Source organism: Coptis chinensis, chromosome 4 (assembly GCF_015680905.1).
Source record: "Coptis chinensis isolate HL-2020 chromosome 4, ASM1568090v1, whole genome shotgun sequence".
NCBI lineage: Eukaryota > Viridiplantae > Streptophyta > Magnoliopsida > Ranunculales > Ranunculaceae > Coptis > Coptis chinensis.
Genome location: NC_141459.1, coordinates 89,715,106 through 89,734,320, shown reverse-complemented (window position 1 = coordinate 89,734,320; position 19,215 = coordinate 89,715,106). Strand labels below are relative to the sequence as shown.

Below are 19,215 nucleotides of genomic sequence, written 5' to 3'. Positions count from 1 at the left end.
ATGTCAAAGAGCGTAGCTTTGAGCTGCAACCAATTGTAAGTGGTAAAAACAAACATGCCTTAGAGAACAGAGTTCAGTGGCTGAAACTAAGGAGGTGACTGTCACATTTTTTCCCTTAAACCTTTTCAAGGTGAAGTTTAACAGAAATGGTTTTAAGTAATATGTTTTATAAACTATCATACATCTTGCATGAATGCTACGCTCTATGGTACTAGGTGCTAGCAGGGTGTTGACACAAAAGATGGATTTTGTTTACCGAACAATCTCCCATGACAAAATTTCATTTCTTGGCTTATAAATATGACTGGTAGTCGAATATATGACACCACCCCAAGTGATCAAGCACACTAGTATTATTTGTCAACAAACTTCATTTAGTTTCAGCAAGTATGTCTGCGAGCATTGCGAAAAATTGGAGGCAACTAAGTGGTCAAAACCACTGGAAGGGTATGCTATAACCTCCCAACAATGATCTCCGAACATATCTCCTTCACTATGGAGACCTAGTTGAAGCAACATGTCACACCCCGAATTTCGACAGAATTCGGAAAAAACATTATTTGTTCCCGACTCTTCGATCTCCGAGGTGTGACGCACTCTCCACTTCCAAAAACCCATAAACAGTTTAAATATGCGGATAATTAAAAACCAATAAAATTTTTAACTTAAACAAAAGTCCTCTTCATTACAAAAATTAACAAATGAAAATGCAAATAAACTTATCTCAACTGAAAATATATATCACCTCAAAGGAAAACAAAGCCTATCTTGAAATGCGACGCTAACGTAAACCACAAGCAGCAACCAATCTTCTTCAAGACTAAACCTGTTAAGACTTATCAACTATGTTCATTTAATGAACACACCTGATAAGCAAACATGCAAATCGGGTCATTGACATTATAAAAATCTTTGGTGTGAGTAGCTTTAAAATACAACATATAATTATACATATATATACACAATCCATACGGCAGTTAGTTTCTCCATCGAGGCGCCTTAACTTTCAACAACTAATACGACATCCTTAAGTACAATAATTAAAGTAGGTAGTTCCTCTACTGAGGCGCCTTAACTTCCCACTAAACACACAACAAACCACCACGCGATAATAAAAGGCATTTAGTTCCTCCCATGAGGCCTTTAAGTTATAACTAAACTATAACCAGCCAAGCATATACAATCATCTATCTAAAGATATATCATTAACCAACATATTACCATAATTATATTAATTAAGGTTTTATTTGCGTGTCCCTAAAATCACGTCGTATCTATGTCTTACCTAGTTTCCCTGGCTACCACAATCGTTTCCTAACGCCAAACATGTACGTCCACATGCCTCCCCTTACATAATGTACCACTCCGTGCGTAACTACCATGAGCGGGATGCAGCACACCAGGTAACCCTCACACGAAAGCCATTATGTAAGTACTGCCACTATTCGACATAAAATATCGCGCGTCTCGTTCTATTTTGCGAACGGAATAATCAAGCCAATATTTAATTTCGCCCGGAAGGGCCATTGATTCATCGAAACGCGGAAAAGGGCCAATCACATTACTTACGGCCGGCCATTCAGATTCACTGAAACGCCAAAAGGGCCAGTCACATTACTTACGCCCGAAGGCCATTCAGATTCACTGAAACGCCAGAAGGGCCAAATCACATGAGTTGTAGTAGCTAGGTTCTAGGATTTTCGTTACGTAATTTATTCAAGTGTCATCCATTTATAACTCATAAAAATTCCACACTATCACGTGCAGGTCAAATACCTTATTGCACTAAGCCACAATATTTAGAAATATCTCAATATATCTCATAACCATTTTCATTCTTTCACGTGCCAATATATTATTGCACTAAGCCATAATCCCGTGGGAAAATATCCACACATACTATACTACCTCATAGTAGCATCTCACATATAAAATAATGGAGCGTTTATACATTTATGTCTCCAAAACTATTGCATTCAATATATATATCCCAACATATTATATAATATCACAATTGTTTCAAACATAATGCATACATTTTTATAGCGTTTTTGGAATATTATATCTCCTAAAGTTTCTATCTTGTCACGTGTCAAAATATACACAATATCAACGTCAAATCTTACTTAGATAATGACAACAAAATTATACCCTTTTTGACAATATTTTATTACTACATTTGTCCATATACTTAAATATGTGAAAAACTGGAAAAGTCAACATTCCACAGTCAACGGTCAAAGGTCAAAGTCAAAGTCAAAGTCAACACATCATTGTCAAAGTCAACACATCATGGTCAAAGTCAAACTGTCATTTCTATGTTTAACAGGTTCAGGGTCATAGCCATGGTTCATGGCTAAGGTCAAAGATGCATGGTTCATGGGCTTATGACTAAGGAAACGGTTCGGACCCAACTAGCCGAGCCCAAACCCCAAACCTTAGAACCCAAAAGTCTGAACATTTAAAGACCCAATTAGATCTATTTTAAGTTATATGGACCGGCCCCAAAACTAACTTAAAACTGGTCCAAAGAAAAACAATTAGTTTTAGCCCAAACAACTTAACCTAAACTGGGCCCAAATTAAACCAAAACTGGTCCACAACTTAATCTGGAACTGGCCCAACATACTACTAGATTTCAGCCCAAACAAAACAAAGAGAACTGGCCCAGAACTTAACTTGGTTCGGCCCAAACAAAAAAATAGAAATTGGCCCAAAGAACTTAAACATTTCGGCCCAGCCCAACAGATGGAACAGGTTGTCTTCTTCAGACTTCTTCTTCCTCCAGCAGCTACCTCCACCCCTTCCAGCCACCATCCACCACTCACCAGCCGTCCAAACCAAACCTAACCAACTCGGTTTTGTACCCCCTGAAAAACCCAACATACCGATACTATCCAACTTAAATTCCATCACTCCTCCAACATCGTGTTTGGACGCCATTAATGAACACTCAAGCTTCGACAGCACCTCAGTCGCAGCCCTCATCCCCGCAATCAATCCTCCTAATCCCATCACCAACAACCCAACATCCAAATACCCAACCAAAACCCAAACAACCAAGTTTAATTTAAACTGGGCGATTTTTGGTCGCCGCCATTAACGAACCATTTGGGAGCTTTCTCGCACCCACTTTATGTTCTGGTCGCTAAGGATCTTACACAGTGGATTTAAGAGCCTAATTTCATCATACCATTCTAGGACCTTATCATACACATATTTAATCAAACAAACTCCATATCCGTATGAAGCCCAATAATATAAGTACGGTATTGAATTACCACTCTAAGGGATCAATAAAAATTCTATTGATATACTCAATATGCCAACAATTAGCAATGTCCACTTAAGATTCACAGGATCAAGAACCGGCCGACAATGAAGAAACAGTCACCAAAAAATTTAAATCCCACTATATATATATATATTCAACCGACAATATACGTATTATATTTAAACTTGCGAAAATCATACGGTGTATAAAAATTACCTATTCACCTTTATTAACAGTTCGACCGAATCCTCCTAATCCGAATCGTCGCGCTCCACTCTCCAGCAAACGAGTTTCTATCTCTGCCTCTATTTTTATTATTTTTTATTCTCTAAAAATCATATTCTCTAGAACAATGTGATTATATATTTGGGTTTGAAACCCAAGCCCAACACAGACTCGGGCCCAGAAATCAGGCCACATGTCCCAAATCCAATCCAGCGAATTTTAAATAAATAAATAAATAAATAAATAAATACGTATTTTAAATACGGGCATTACACAACCTACCACGCTTTTATAAAAGAAAAAATTTCACAATATGCAGGTAGCAGTATGTACCCCATGGGCGACCTACTCAATAAGGTTGGTTTACAAAACAAACCATTAATGAAGTATAAAATTACAAAATACTTGTACGCGACATCTAGTTAACCTCCCAGATGGGTTCATGATGAGGTCCGATGCAAGCAATGCATGGTCCAAGGAGTCTAATTGGATAGGGTATGTTGCAGTAGTTACTGATGAGGGGAAAAAATTGTTGGGAAGGAGGGATATTGTGGTAGCATGGAGAGGGACCATTACGACCTTGGAATGGGTAGATGATTTTGAAGCTGGGAAGGTTTCAGGTGCTAAGATGCTGAATACCAAACTAAATCCAATGTTGCACCAAGGCTTTTATTCAATCTATACATCAACTGATCCTAAATCTAAATTTAACAAGACCAGTGCCAGGGATCAGGTACTCTGATAACTCCGCAATTTATCTCAATTAGTTTCAAACATGTTACTCTACCACAGCGTGTTCATTACAATTTTTTTTATTTCTATTTTTCTATATTAACAGTCCCTTCATATTTATTTGAATGGAAACACAGGTTTTCGCTGAGGTACTGTTGCACAGTACAAAAAAGAACAAAACAATATGAGCATAACTGTATGTGGCCACAGTTTGGGTGCAGCCCTTTCCATAATAAATTCGACTGACATTGTTGCCAAGAAAGTAGTGAGCCCCAATATCCCTGTGACTGCATTCCCATATGCCTGCCCTAAACATGGGGATTGCGTTTTCAAGCAATTTTCTGAAGGTCTGAAAAATTTACATGTTAGGCGCACAACTAATCGCTTCGAACCAGTTCCACGGAGTACACCTGTTGGTTTCGCAGATGTAGGTCAACAACAACTCGTCCATAGTACACAGTCTCCTTAATTGAAAAACCCAGGAGGTTTAGCTACTGCTCATGCTATGGAGTCTTATCTTCATGCAATTGCAGGAACACGAGGGTCTCGAGGTGGTTTTAGGTTTCAAACTAATCGCGACATTTCTCTGGTGAACAAACATATTGATGGATTGAAGGATAAATATCTTATTCCACAACAATGGTGGGGTTTAGCGAACAAGGGAATGGTTCAACAATCGACTGCAAATTGGCAAATGGCTGATCGTACATGGAAAGAGGATGACCAAAATATGATGAGTGATGATGAAAACATTTCAAGTGACCATCAAAATATCTCAAGTGACGACGAAAAAACGTCGGATTAATTCAATATGATCAAGGAACTTATTGGAATACATACCATATAATACGTTAATAATTGGGCTGGTTATGTAATAAGGTATATATGTAATTTTATAAGGTGTATTTGAGATGCTCATCCTGATGTTATTAAAATTTGGACTTATATATGTTGTTATGTATTTGTCTTGAGGTGTGTTGAATAACTCTTTGGTTATAACCTATGATTTGTAAACAGGCATTATTGCCAGAACAGGTGGTTAATCGTTTTTTCTTATATAAAAAGAATAGGTGGAACAGAGTTAGGACTTAGGATACATGCCTAACCATGAATATTTTTCCAGCCTAGAGACAAAATAAAAGTCCAATAGATTCTGATGTACCATTTCTAAATACATACTCACTACAAACTCTTTTCAAGATTTAGATTTAAACTTCAAATTTAACACTAAAAACAGTAAAACAAACGATTCAAGTCATTCAACAACAGAATTCAAGCCATACCTCGATTGTTTCATAATCGATCCATCACCACGCGCTATAACAAGAAAGCGACAATGCCTAAAGATCCACAAGTGCGTCCTACCATCAGTCTCTGAGTCACTTTGCAGTTTGCAGCCACTTCGATCTGTACATCTTCTCTAAAGTTGTTAATAAGCTCTAAACTTTTCAACAAAATCTTACGCGCTTAGCAAAAGAGATAGAGATTATTCATAAGTGGCTTTAATTTCTTCACCATTGATACAAAAAACCTTCCACATAAGAAATGTACCAAGAACAAAATTAAAGCTATCTCATGAAACACGTCTTGAGTATATGCAAAAGGCTCTCCTGCGGCTTAAAGCAGATCTGATTTTCTCTTCCCCTCCCTTTCTTCTCAACGCCGGATATTGTGATCTCCTTGGATTGGGCAATCTTGATAGTGGTCATCTGAAACATAGATAGGTTTACTTTGTGTAATAGGGGAGCTGTTACCACTTTGTGAGCTTCCATTTCCCCCCCTCTGTTCCATTTGATAATTCAAAACTTCCTTAGTTTTTTCCTTTACCTTTTATTTGTTTTTGGCTTTGAGTTCTCCCCCCAATTCCCCCTCCCCCCCTCTCTTAGTTTCATTGTTAACTTTTTTTCCTGTCAAGTGCTGTCCTTTCAGTGGTTGTTGGGAGTTTTTTTCACGGGGACATGGCTAGTTCTCCAATGCAAGGAGGACCAACTAGAGAAAAGATTGAGGAACTCCAGTTCGAAATGCAAAATCTCTTCTGCTCTAAAGAGAAAAAAGTGGTGGACATTGGCTGTAAAAACATGGTGGAAAACATAGGTGAAAGTACTACTCTGCTCGGTAAGCTGTATGGAGGAAAAACCATCTCTTTACAAGATCTGGCTGAGGAACTACACAGGGGTTGGCAGACTAGGGGAAACACAAAGGTGGAAATGCTATCAAAAGGCTTCTATAAGATGGAGTTTGAAAATATGGAAAACTGGAGCACGTCAAAGCAAATGGCCCTTGGTTGATACAATGGTTCATCTTCTCAGTAAAGAAAGGGAAACATCTACAGAATTGGGCTACATCACAGAAGTTCGATCTGGTGGACTTTTGGATACAGATTCATGGACTCCCAAGTGATCGCATAAATGAGGAGAATGTTCGGAGGGTGGGGCAAAACCTTGGCAAACTCAAGGAGGTTGATCTCTGCTACAGAGGGGAGTTCAGAAGCCCAGTAGCTAGAGTTAGAATTCGAATGGATATTAAGGAACGGCTGCTGAAAGGTCTAGACCTCCGGACTGAACTGGGAGAAGTTTTTCCAGTCACTTTTAAATATGAAAAGCTGGAAATTTTTGCTATTTCTGTGGCTGCATTGGACATGATATCCATTACTGTAAGTAGAGAGAACAAACAGCATGGATTTGCGCAAATATGGAGGATCCCCCAGAGACATTAAGAATAACTTCTCGTTCATGTTGAGAGCAACGATTTGTTTCAACGGAGTGGCCAACTCAGGGCCAGCCTCAGTAACAATATCGGGAACCCCAAATAAACCTAGACCAAACCACACGCCGGCAAGAAAAAGGGGCTCTCCGATACGTAGGACATGGAATGGGACAGGCTTGTTAACAACCCCGGTAAGAGACAAGTCGGCTGGAAAGATGTCGGAGGTCAGGATTTGGAATACGGAAGAAAGAGAAGCCTCAGTGTCGGAACTCAGAACGGCTAGAAACGAAGATGGGACTGGTTTGTCAGTGACCGTTGGAAGTTCAAATTCAAATTTGGATGGGACCTTGCCCTTAGATCAAGTACAGAGCGGGGGTGCAAAGGAAATAGGCCAAGTTTTGGGCCCCAAAGGTTTTTGTCTGGATAAGGGTGGTGGACCTGAGGCCCATGATAAATCAATTGTGGTTTGGACACCAGGGTTGGGGGTTGCAAATATGGACCTAGATGGGGACCCAAAGGATGTAGAAAAAGGACCGAACCCATAAGAGATGAAGTTTCTGGAATTCATCGTGTTGTAGGATGGGAACAAGTGGGCTGCAAAGCTGGCAGGCTAGAGACAATAGCTGTTGGAGGTGAGTTTTTGGGAACTCGAATAGATCTGATGAAAGATCACGCCGCGCCGAATATTGGCTCTCCTACTTCCCAGGCCATCATTCCTTTTCTAGATTTTATCAAAACCGATGGGAGCTATCAAGCCAAATGTTTTGCTGAGGGTGGACATCACTCTTTTCGGTTTCTTGGGCTACCAAGAAGGGGTAAGGGTACAAAAATTTTGCATCTCGAGGTCCCATAAGAAGAAGAGCTAAGAGAGTTTTGAATACAGAGATAAGTTTAAGGGTGGGAAGCAAAAGGAAACAGCTGGTCTTAGAAGGAAATTTGGAAAAGATGGATGATGATGGCTGGAAAAAACACAATTTGAAGGTGGCTGAAAGACTCTCGAAGAAAGCAAAGAGAGAAGCAGATGATTTAAGGGCAAAAGGGTTGGGACACCTGTTGATTCCGGAAGAAGCACAGATTGTCTCCATCTCCAGTGATTCTCGAAATTCAGTGGAACCATCAAACTCAAACCAATCACTGGACTCAAGCGTTCATTCAGAGCAATGGGGACCAGAGATACCAGAGGAGGATATCCCATCTGACGCATTCACTGATGAGGAAGAGGAGGATCTTTCAGAAGACGAAGACTTGGATATGGTGGTTTTTAATGTTGACTCTCAGGAGGAAGTATCTGTGGATAATACGCCTTTGGACCTCAGTCAAGGAAGTCACGATGAGGGTGAGTTTGATTCTGATGTGAGTATCTCTCAACTTGCACAACCCCAGCCTTTGGCAGTGGATGACTCCACAGTATAGTGAAACAAAGGAAAAAAAAGGAAAGAAACAAGTTTCTGAGGCAAGAGCCAAAAAGAGGAGAGGTCCCCCAAGTGGGTATAGTGGTGATGGAAGTTCTAATGGTGAGAGTGGTAAGTCTGCAAGCAGTGGAGGTCTGTGTGGTCCTCCTCCAGGGTTCGCGGCAGCTGTCCCCAAACAGCTGCCTTAACATAAATGATACACGCCTGGAACTGCCGGGGAATAGGTTCCTCCATGGCAGTTCAAAATCTAAAGGATCTAGTGAGGCAACACCAACCGGATATCATCTGTCTATCTGAAACCAAAGTGGGGGAGGGTAAAGTTAGCATGTTAAGCAAAGTACTAAAGTTTGATAATCATTTTTGTGTTCCTTCTGCTGGACATTGAGGTGGGCTGGCACTTTTCTGGAAGACAGGAGTAGACCTTGAGGTGCTGGGAGCCACGTCAAATCAAATCACAGGTAAACTTTCAAATTTTCATAGTAATAATCCTTGGTTTTTCAGTTTCATCTATGGAGAGCCAAATGCTAGTTGTAGACATAGATTCTGGACTGAGATAAGAGAAACTGCCCCCTTTATCCCTGGGCCTTGGCTGCTTTTTGGGGATTTTAATGCCATTAGATCCCTGGATGAGAAAGTGGGGGGGTAGATCTTCGTTTAATAAATGCATGCTTGATTTTAATCTTTTGATTGATGAGCTTGGCCTGGTTGATCTGGGGGATAGGGGACCTAAGTTTACCTGGAACAATAATAGGAAAGTTAAAGATAACATCCTTGAGCGTCTTGATCGAGCTCTGGCCACAGCTGATTGGCTGGATTTGTTTCCTAACATGCTTGTTAATAATGTGGTGAATGCTACCTCGGACCACTTATCCTTAATGATAAATCTTATGCCCAAAATGGAGGTTACTGATAGGCCTTTTAGGTTTTATGATATGTGGTTAAGGGATGAGTCTTGTAAGCCTGTAATTGATCAGGCTTGGAAGGCAGTCACTCATGATCTTCCTAACTGGAAAGTGGTCCATAAGCTCAAGAGTGTTGAACAATGCCTGAAAACTTGGAATAAGACAACTTTTGGTAATATCTTCTATAATATTAAGAAAACTCAAAAAGATCTGGATAGAGTGCTCCAGAAACCTTTCTCTTACCAGAACCATGAAAAAGCAAAACTTCTCAAGGCAAGGCTTTTCGAATGGTACGACAAAGAGGAAGTTTTCTGGAAACAGAAATCTAGTCAACATTGGATTAAAGAGGGGGGTAGGAATACCAAGTTCTTTCATCTGTCTATGGTATATAGGAGAAGAAAGAATAATATTGATAGGATTAAAGATAGTGAGGGGGTGTGGAAAGAAGGAAGACAAGGGATGGGGTATGCTGTTAAAGAGTATTTTGATGATCTTTTTACTTCGGATATGCCTTGTAAGGATGATCAGATCTTAAACTTGTTTTCCCCTTACATCACTGATAGAGAAAATGAGATCCTGGCTGCCTGCCCCTCTGAGGAGGACATCTGGCATGTGGTTAAGAAGATGGGGGCCTTGAAAGCCCCTGGACTAGATGGCTTCCAAGGAACTTTCTACCAAAATTGCTGGGAGGTGGTCGGAAAAGATATTATTGATTGTGTTGAAGATTTCTTTGTGAAAGGTTGCATGAACCCTAGATTTAATGAAACTTTTTAGCTTAATTTAATTCCTAAAGTTTCTAATCCGGATCATATGTCTAAGTTCAGACCTATTAGTTTGTGTAACTTCTGCTACAAAATTATAGCTAAGATCCTAGCAAATAGACTTAAGACACATATTAATAAGATAGTCTCCCCTTTCCAAGGAGCTTTCATAAAGGGGAGGAACATAGGTGATAATATTGGGCTTGCTAGTGAGATTTTTCATAATATGAAGAGCATGAAAACAAAACATGGTTTTGTGGCCTTGAAGATGGATATGGCAAAAGCCTATGATAGGGTAGAATGGTCGTTTCTTGACAATATTTTTTAATAAGTTGGGCTTTAATGCTAAGTGGAGACAGCTCATCTCCCAATGCATATCTACTGTCTCATACAAAGTCTTGTTGAATGGTTCTCCCCTAGAAAGCTTCAGTCCTGACAGAGGGCTTAGACAGGGAGACCCTCTCTCCCCTTACCTGTTTATCATTGTCTCTGAAGCTCTTTCTAGAATGATAGCAAAGGCTGAAAGTAATGGGGAGATCCATGGTATCAAAATCAGGAGAAATGCTCCCGCAATCACACATCTCCTTTATGCTGATGACCTTATCTTGTTCACTAAGGCCAGTTTGGCCGAGAGTGGCAAGGTAAAGAACATTTTGGAAAAGTATTGTGCTGCCTCGGGCCAGAGGATAAACTATGACAAGTCTAGCATCCATTGTAGTAAAAATGTGCATAGAATGCATAAAAAGATTCTGGAAGATGAGAATCTTTGACAAGAGAGATAAATACTTGGGAGTACCCATTGTCATATCTCAGAGCAAAAAGGATGACTTTGATTACCTAGTTGACAAAGTCCATGGCAAAATAAAAGGTTGGAGAGCTAAAGTCTTGAGCCAAGCTGGGAGGAATACTCTTATCCAAGCTGTGGCTCAAGCTACTCCTCTCTATGCTATGGCAACTTACAAAGTACCTAAATCCACTTGCAATAAGTTAGACAAAGCATACAAACACTTCTGGTGGCATGGTACGGAGGATAGCAAAAGCCTCCACACCATCGGGTGGGATGGCATATGTAAGCCTAAAGCCTTGGGAGGCTTAGGATTGAGGAAATCTGGGGACATGAACAAGGCAATGCTCTCTAAGCTGGCTTGGAAAGTTGTAAAAGACACAACATCTATATGGGCAAAGACCTTTATAGCTGTGTATGGAAAACAGTGGTTTGATAGTAAAGAAGAACCCCCACCCTGGGCCTCCTGGTTCTGGAAAGGGGTGCATAGAACTGCCCGAGACATTCTTCCAGGGCTTATTTGGAGTATTGGGAAAGGGGACAAGGTGGAAGCTATGAAACAACCTTGGCTTCTCCATAACAATGCTCCTATAACTCTGCAAGAAGTGATGCCTAACAGACCTGAGCTGGAGGATCTAAGAGTAAGAGACCTGATGCTAAGGGATGGGTCAAGCTGGGACTGTCAAAAGGTGGAGTCTCTGTTTCCACCTGAGATAGTGACGATGATTACTCAAGTGGTGATCAGACCTAACAGTAGTGCCACTGATGAGATTAGATGGGTGCACACACATAATGGACTCCTCACAGTCAGATCTGCATATAAGTTTGTCACTAGAACTTATTGGCAAGGAGGTACCTCCTCCTTTAATACTAAGAGTATAAAAACTCTGTGGGGTTTGCAGCTGCCAGCTAACACACAGATGTTCCTCTGGAAGATGTATATGAATATGCTTGCCACAGGGGATGTGTTGAAAAGCAGAAATATTCAGGGGGACCATACTTGCCCCTTATGTTGGTCGGCCCCAGAAGAACCCATCCATATTTTCTTCCAATGTGAGTGGACAAAACTGGTTTGGTTAAGCCCGGAGTTAGGGGGCGAGTTGAAGAACATGCGGATCACACTATAAGAGACTGGCTGGATGTCTTCTTGGGGTGGACACAAATAACAGACCAAGGACTTGTAGAAAAAGGACTGATAGCAACTCATATCTTACAAGATATTTGGGAAGCAAGGAATAAAGCTAAGTTTGAGGGCAAAGTGCCCAACAGAGATAGCATCTTTGAGAGGGCGTATGCTCGATTGGACAGAGCACGGAAGCTTACAGAGAACCTCAGGGAGTAGTCTCTTCTAACTCTTACATTTCTAAGACTTGGCTTGATAAGAACAACAATCCTATTTTTCCTACTGTGGAAGAAAATACTATGCTAATCCGTTTCGATGCGGCTTTTTGCAGAGAAACAAGGGTGGTAGCAGCAGGAACTTTGGCCTGGGATAGGGAAGGAAACATGGTGGGAGCAGCTACACGACTCTTTGAAGCTGGGTCTGCAGAAGAGGCAGAGATGGTGCCGCTGGAAGTGGCTGTTAAACTGGCTAGGACCACGGGAAGCACATCAGTACTGTTTGAAGGAGACTGCCGTCAAGTTATTTTGGCTACACAAAACTTGAGTGAGCAACAGTCCACAAATTGGAAACTCGATTCCATTAGATGTAATATTCAGGGGTTATGCCACACTTTTACTTTTTGTAGATTTAGTTGGATCAGTAGGCAAGTAAATGGTGAAGCGGATGAGCTAGCCAAGTGGGCTTCTAGATATCAAGATCTAAACTCTCTCCCCGACTTTTTGTTGAACAGCAGTACTGTACCCCTTATGCTATGATTTTATAAGACATGTTTTTAAAAAAAAAAAAAAAGAACAAAATTTAACCTCATGTACAAGTCTCGTTCTCTCGGGTAACTTATGGACCTCTATTTCATAAGAAGTTTAGTGCCGAAAGAAGTACTCATCATCAAGATTTGCATGGCATGTTTGGTCATCAGGTGCATACGTTAAAGGTAGCACCTCTGCCAAGGGCTCTTCATTCTTTTAAGTTTTAATGCATCTTCCAAATCTTATTACTGTGTAACATAGTACAAAATATCAACAACCAATGATACTTGTTGATATTTCTTATTATATCGAGATATATCATCGATTTCAGATATCTCTATCTAGTTTACACGATCTATCCTTTTTAGCCTTTCCCTCCAATCTCACTCCCAAATTTCCCATACCCGCCTACACAAGTAAGTCCGCACATCCCTTTTTTAACCGCGCTTCAATTTTTAACTACTATGTGGTTCCGGTTTATTATTATTTTTTTGTCTATAGGTACAAAATTTGTGATTGTGCTCGGTATGCTAGTATTACGAATTAGGACCACACAAAACTCCTATAGAGTGGCAAACATGTTAGAAAAAGTATTGCCCTCTAACCCTATATCAGAATTTATAAAGATAAAAAGTATACACGTCATCAAAATTTATCAATGAGTTCATTCATATAGCAGATGATAATATCCCATATACAAAAGTTAGAATGGTACATTCATCCATTAGCGCATACGCAAACAACTATTTTTTTTTTTTGAATAATGACTGAAGTTGAATGGTTGGAATTATCACTATAGCAGTTTAGGTGCCCATGTGACATGTGTTATGATATGGGAGTCCATTACTCGAAAAAAAATAACAACAACAACAACAACAATAACGATAATAATAATTGACTGATGTTAGGATGTCTTTTGGGTCCAGGGGCCCAAAATTTCAATGTCTGTCCGTCATCACAAAAATGTGTAACACTTTCTTCTTCATTCTCTTCTTCCTCAAAATCTCCTATCTTTCTCTCAACCAAAACCATCAAAATCACACACATTTCTTTTAATTCTTCTTCTTTACTTTTCTCTCAACCAACCACCAAATTCCCGCAAACTTTCTTTTAATTATTCTTTTTTACTTCTTTTCTTTTTCTTTTTCTCTTCCTTCATAAAGTCTAGACCTAACGTCGGTTTTCACCGCCCTTTGCGGTTTTCTAGTAATAATAATAATAATAGAATAGAATTATAATAATAAGAAGAAAAAATTAGACAACAAGTGAAGCACATTATAATAATAATAAGTAAAAATCATACAACAAGTGAAGCACATAATTTATGCAAAGATACACATCCTATATATGGAGACAGGAGACAAGTATACACTTTCTGTGGACACATAAATTAGCAAAAGAACGGATGAAGAAAGCAACTTACAGAGTTCATCATCCTGGTGGGATTGGCTGGAATCTTCACAAGGAAATGTTATTAAGAATAAGTCCTTGGAGAATGAGCCATCAATCAACATGCATACTAACGTCTTTATTTGTCACTCAACAAGAACTTACGAAGAATCTCCTTATCTTCGTCATTCGTTACATCTATCACAAGCACATGCAATATCATAGACGTAGTTTCAGCATTCACTGAGAAACCTCTGTTAATCATTGCTTTATGAAATTGGAGTTCCTTTTGAGTATCTTTTTCCTTGAGAAATTCTCGAACCATGATATTGAAAGTAAGGTCATTTGGAGCTACACTATTCTCTTCCATCTCTATGAACAAACTTTGAGCATCATTGAACATCCCCTCCTTACAAAAGCCATTGATCAATGTCGTATATGTTATGGTGTCGGGTTGCACCCCTTTCGAAGAAAGGCTGTAAAATAGTTCCTTTGCTTCAAACAAATTTCCTTCCCTGCACATGTGGTGAATAAGAATGTTATATGTGACAATATCTGGACTCTTCCCACGAATTTGCAAGTCTATAAAAATCTTCTTCGCATCCACAACTCTCCCAACCTTACAAAGGCTACCTATAAGGGTGTTATAGATGATAACATCATGTTTCAAACACTTCCGACTTATATCCTGAAAAAGTTTCATAGCCTCAAGAACTCTCTTAGCTCTGCAGTAACCACTAATTAAAGTGTTATAACTAATAATGTTAGGTTCCAAACCTCCATTCAACATTAAATTAAAAACATTCACAACCTCTTCCATTCGACCTTGCAAACAATACCCATTCATCAAAGAGTTGTATGTGACATTGCAAGGTGCCATATTTCTTTCGATCGTCTCCTCTAATAGTTGATGTGCCTCACTAAGCTTCCCTTCTTTGCAATATGAATCGACCAAAATACTATATGTTTGCACATTGGGCCAGACTCCTCGACTAATCATATCATGTAACAATTCAGCTGCCTTGTTCTAATTACTGGAGATGCATAGGCCACGAATCAAAGAACTATTTGTGATGACATTAGGCATTATACCTCTTTGAAGCATCAATTCTAACACTTGAAGTGCTTCACCGGTCCTACCCTCTTTACCAAGGGCATCAACGAGAATGGTGAATGTTACTACATTTGGTGAGATGCTTCTTTTCAACATATGTTCAAACAAGCTGATGGCTCCTTTCAGTTGATGAATGCTGCATAGTCCATGAATTAAAGAGCTGTAACTTACAACATTTGGGACAACTCCTCGACCAATCATTTCTTGAAAGAGATTGACGGCGTCATTCACCCGGTTTTCCTTACAAAGACAGTCAATGATCATATTGTATATGTGGATGTTCGGCTTCAACTTTTCCTTTTCCATTGAGCTCATCAATTGAAGGGCAGTATCTGAATTTAATGATTTGCAGAGCCAATTGATGACAACCCCATAAGTGACTTCATTTCGGGCTATTTTGACGAACAATTCCAAAGCTGGTGCTGATTTTCCCTCCTTAAACAAACCCTTGAGAAGAGTATTGAAAGTAACCGCATTCGGATCAAACCCACGTTTTAAAATATTCCCCAATGCAACAAACCCGAAATCCACCCGACCCATAGAACAGTAGTAATTGATCAAGGTGTTAAGCGTCACAATATTCGGTTGGACTCCAACGGAACCCATTGTTTTGTACATTGACAAAACAATAGAACAGTGTTTGGTCTTGACAAGGGCTCCTAGCAATTGAGTAAAAGGGTGAATGGAAGGAAATGGTCGATACCGAATCAACTCATTAAAGAAACCCAATGCCTCGTCAAGCTCAAGGGTTCCAGATTTACAACGATCTCTTACTAAATTTACTAATAAATGAAAATGAAGGTGGTCTTTATCGGCAGAAGTGGTTGATGATTGACGTGGGTGATACGTAGTAGTAGGAGTAGTAGTAGTTTTGAAACGAAAGAAGGAAAGAGAATGCAAGATAGGAGAGAGAGTACCAGAAGAAGAAACCCTCCTTATTAACATCGCCATTTTGAGCTAACGGCTACAACAGTTGAGTGTCAGTTGCATTTTACTCTCTTTTTCTCATTCAAAGTGGAAGCCCAAAACCCCAACACAACCCAAGAAGCCCAAAACCCCAACAAAACTCTTGGAGAGAGAGAATATTCCAGTACAGTTATAGTAACTAGGTAAAGCCCATGAAACTCTCAGGTTTAGTAAAATAGAAAAAATTAAAATAGAAGGAGGTCTAAACATTATTGATTCAAAGACTTGGAATATTGCAGGTTATTGTGGTTTTGTTTTAAAGATTGCAAGCAAGGAAGACACGTTATGGACCAAGTGGATTTGGGAGTATCAATTGAAAGGTAAGCATTTCTGGACCCTCAAGATGCCAATTGATTGCTCGTGGGGTGTGGCTTAACAATAAAAAGAAAACAGTAAAGTTTATTAAGTATCTGATTGGCCATGGAGAGAGTACTAGCCTTTGGCATCATCCATAGAGCACTCATGAGTGCTTACATAATAATACAGAAGCAAAGCAACTATTACAACTCCTAGAGGAAGCTACAGTTGCTGATTTGATCTACTAAGGACAGTGGACCTATAGAGTCGCAAGTTTACTTGAAGGAGACCTAAAAAAGAGTATTTTGAATGTAGAGATCTTACGACACCTTGGGGAAGATAGAGTTATTTGGTCTGCTACTCCCTCTGGGGAATATAGCACTAAATCAGCTATGTGGGTCCTAAGAGAATGAAGGAGAGAGTGAAATGGTATAAGCTTGTGTGGAGAAAACTATGTGTCCCCAAACACTCTTTCATGGTGTGGCAACTCTTCAGCGGCAGCTTGTCAACTCAAGATCATCTCATTAAAAAGAACATTCTTACTCACTCATAATGCATTCTTTGTAGAAACTTGAAAGAGAACTCTCACCATCTCTTCTTTGATTGTCCATATGCTAAGGAGGTGTGGTCTGGAACTAAAAGAAGTATGGGTTTGTATTCAAATGTGATTGACTCCAACAAGGAATGGTATTGGATATTCAGAAGAACTAGAAAGAACACTACTGATTCCGAGATGATAATGGCAATGGCATGTGCAGTGCTATATGCACTATGGACTGAGAGAAACTGTAGAATGTTCAAACAAAGATACCACTCTTCTTCTCAAGTTCTAAAGGATATTCTGAAGAAAATGAAACTCTACCTTCAGCAGGCACTCAAGGAAGTAGACAACACTAGTGCAACAAGGCTCATGATGGATATGTTGGGTATTCATATACAATACAAGAGTTTGTAGGAAACTTATTCCAAAAATATATTTATTGTTAAGTAAACAAGAAAATCAAATTGATATGACAAATATATCATGAACGAACCTTTAGTTCAACGAATGAACTTAATTTACCAATGATTGAATCTGAGCCTAGTGATTATCACTATGTCCTTAAGACAGATTTTCCCCCTCACGGTGCTTGAAGGTTGATGGGAAACTGTCGCCGAAGATAGAATGGATTTCCTTCTATAGAAAGCTAGCGCTTTAATTCTATAGAATCAGCGAACACAACATAATATTTGACTAAGAATAGAGAGAGAAGAGAAAGATCAGAAATGTGTGATCTGGTGTCTCTTTCACTCCAAATTCATCCACTATTTATAGGTGAGTGGTGTCTTTTCGAAACAACACAGTGACTCTTGGAAAAAAGTAAGCAACTCTTTGAAAAGTCACATGTTTTGAAAGGACACACCATTTTGGCATAAAGCACTGTTTCGAACCAGTGCCTATCCGGAAAGGTCACACCTTTTCGGCATGATGCACTGTTTCGAACCAGTGCACATTTCAAAAGGTCGCACCTTTTCGGCATAATGCACTGTTTCGAACCAGTGCACTCTTTTAGAAAGGTTTATTCTTACTTTACGTACTGTTTCAAGAGAAACCCATATCTTCTCAAGTGGGGTAACTTGGGAGACAAATTACTCATTCATATCTCAATGGATTTATGCAAATCCATTTTTCTAACAATCCCCCACATGAATGAAAATTTGGCTTCTTCTATCATAAACATCAGATTTCTGTTCTTTTACAAATAAAAAGATACTGCATTAGGTCAAATAGCATGGGAGGCCTTGAACTTGCCTTAGTGAAAGACGATCGGATTTAATTAGACGATCAGTAGACTTCAATTAATGTCCTTGAACTATCAGCCGTTTGTATAAACCTAAACAATCATCTTCACGCAGTACCTTCTCGAATACTGTTGGTTCTCACGTTTGTCTTCATTTTGGCCTTGAACACTTCTTGGTTTCAGAAAGTGCTTTCGAGACATTTGCCTTAAAATTTTCATAGAAGCGGCCCCACTTCACACTCACATAGGTGATTTCTATAAAGAGTATTCTGCAATACTCCACTTGGATAACATAACTTTCCAAGATATAGTAAATCATTAAAAGCTTGACTTATCCTGGGTCTCGCGGTAGATATGCACTGTCTTATATAGAAATGGGTTAGAGTATATTATTACTCTCCAGTGCTAACTGAGTCATAGACATAATTCAGTTGGCCTATTGAACCTAGATCCTGGGATCTCCAGTCAACTAGGTTGGTTTTTCCATTATGAGGACTCTTGGTTGATTATCTCAAAGGCTTTAAGCCCATTCCCCTTGATAATCTTTCCACTTGCTCACTTGTTAAACTTTTTGTAAGCGGATCCAAAATGTTATCTTTTGACCTTACATAGTCGATTGAGATAACTCTATTTAAGAGCAATTGTCTAACGGTGTTATGTCTACGATGTATGTGTTGAGACTTCCCGTTATACATGCTACTATGTGCTCTACCTATAGCAAATTGGCTGTCACAGTGTATACACATTGCTGTCATAGGTTTACCCAGTTTGGAATATCCTCTAAGAAATTTTGAAGCCATTCTGCTTCTTTTCCAGCCTTGTCCAATGCTATGAATTCTAATTCCATAGTGGACTTCGCTATGCATGTTTGTTTTGAGGATTTCCTTGAAATTTATGCATCTTTCCTAGAGTAAAACACCACATTTGATGTCTTTTGAGTAATGCTTCAACAATTTCCAATTTTAAAGAGATACATAATCCCCCACATTTTTCTAATTTCTCA

The 19,215-nt window shown here is 39.4% G+C and overlaps 3 protein-coding genes across 3 annotated transcripts; 2 read left to right on the top strand and 1 right to left on the bottom strand.

The window, feature by feature from the left end:
* The first annotated feature begins 3,944 nt into the window (after positions 1–3,944).
* On the top strand, positions 3,945–5,036 carry LOC147505526 (phospholipase A1-II 1-like). Its single transcript, XM_086605576.1, has 4 exons — positions 3,945–4,232; positions 4,338–4,368; positions 4,453–4,578; positions 4,714–5,036. The coding sequence occupies exons 1-4, from the start codon at positions 3,945–3,947 to the stop codon at positions 5,034–5,036; spliced, it is 768 nt and encodes a 255-aa protein (XP_086461702.1).
* A 3,978-nt stretch (positions 5,037–9,014) lies between these two features.
* Positions 9,015–10,025, top strand: LOC147505525 (uncharacterized). The gene has a single exon (XM_086605575.1). It carries the CDS (start codon positions 9,015–9,017, stop codon positions 10,023–10,025), a length of 1,011 nt encoding a protein of 336 aa, XP_086461701.1.
* A 4,168-nt stretch (positions 10,026–14,193) lies between these two features.
* LOC147505524 (uncharacterized) lies at positions 14,194–16,144 on the bottom strand. Its single transcript, XM_086605574.1, has 2 exons — positions 15,147–16,144; positions 14,194–14,879 (listed from the first exon to the last, which is right to left on the bottom strand). Exons 1-2 carry the CDS (start codon positions 16,117–16,119, stop codon positions 14,194–14,196), a joined length of 1,659 nt encoding a protein of 552 aa, XP_086461700.1. The 5' UTR covers positions 16,120–16,144.
* Between the last annotated feature and the right edge of the window lie 3,071 nt (positions 16,145–19,215).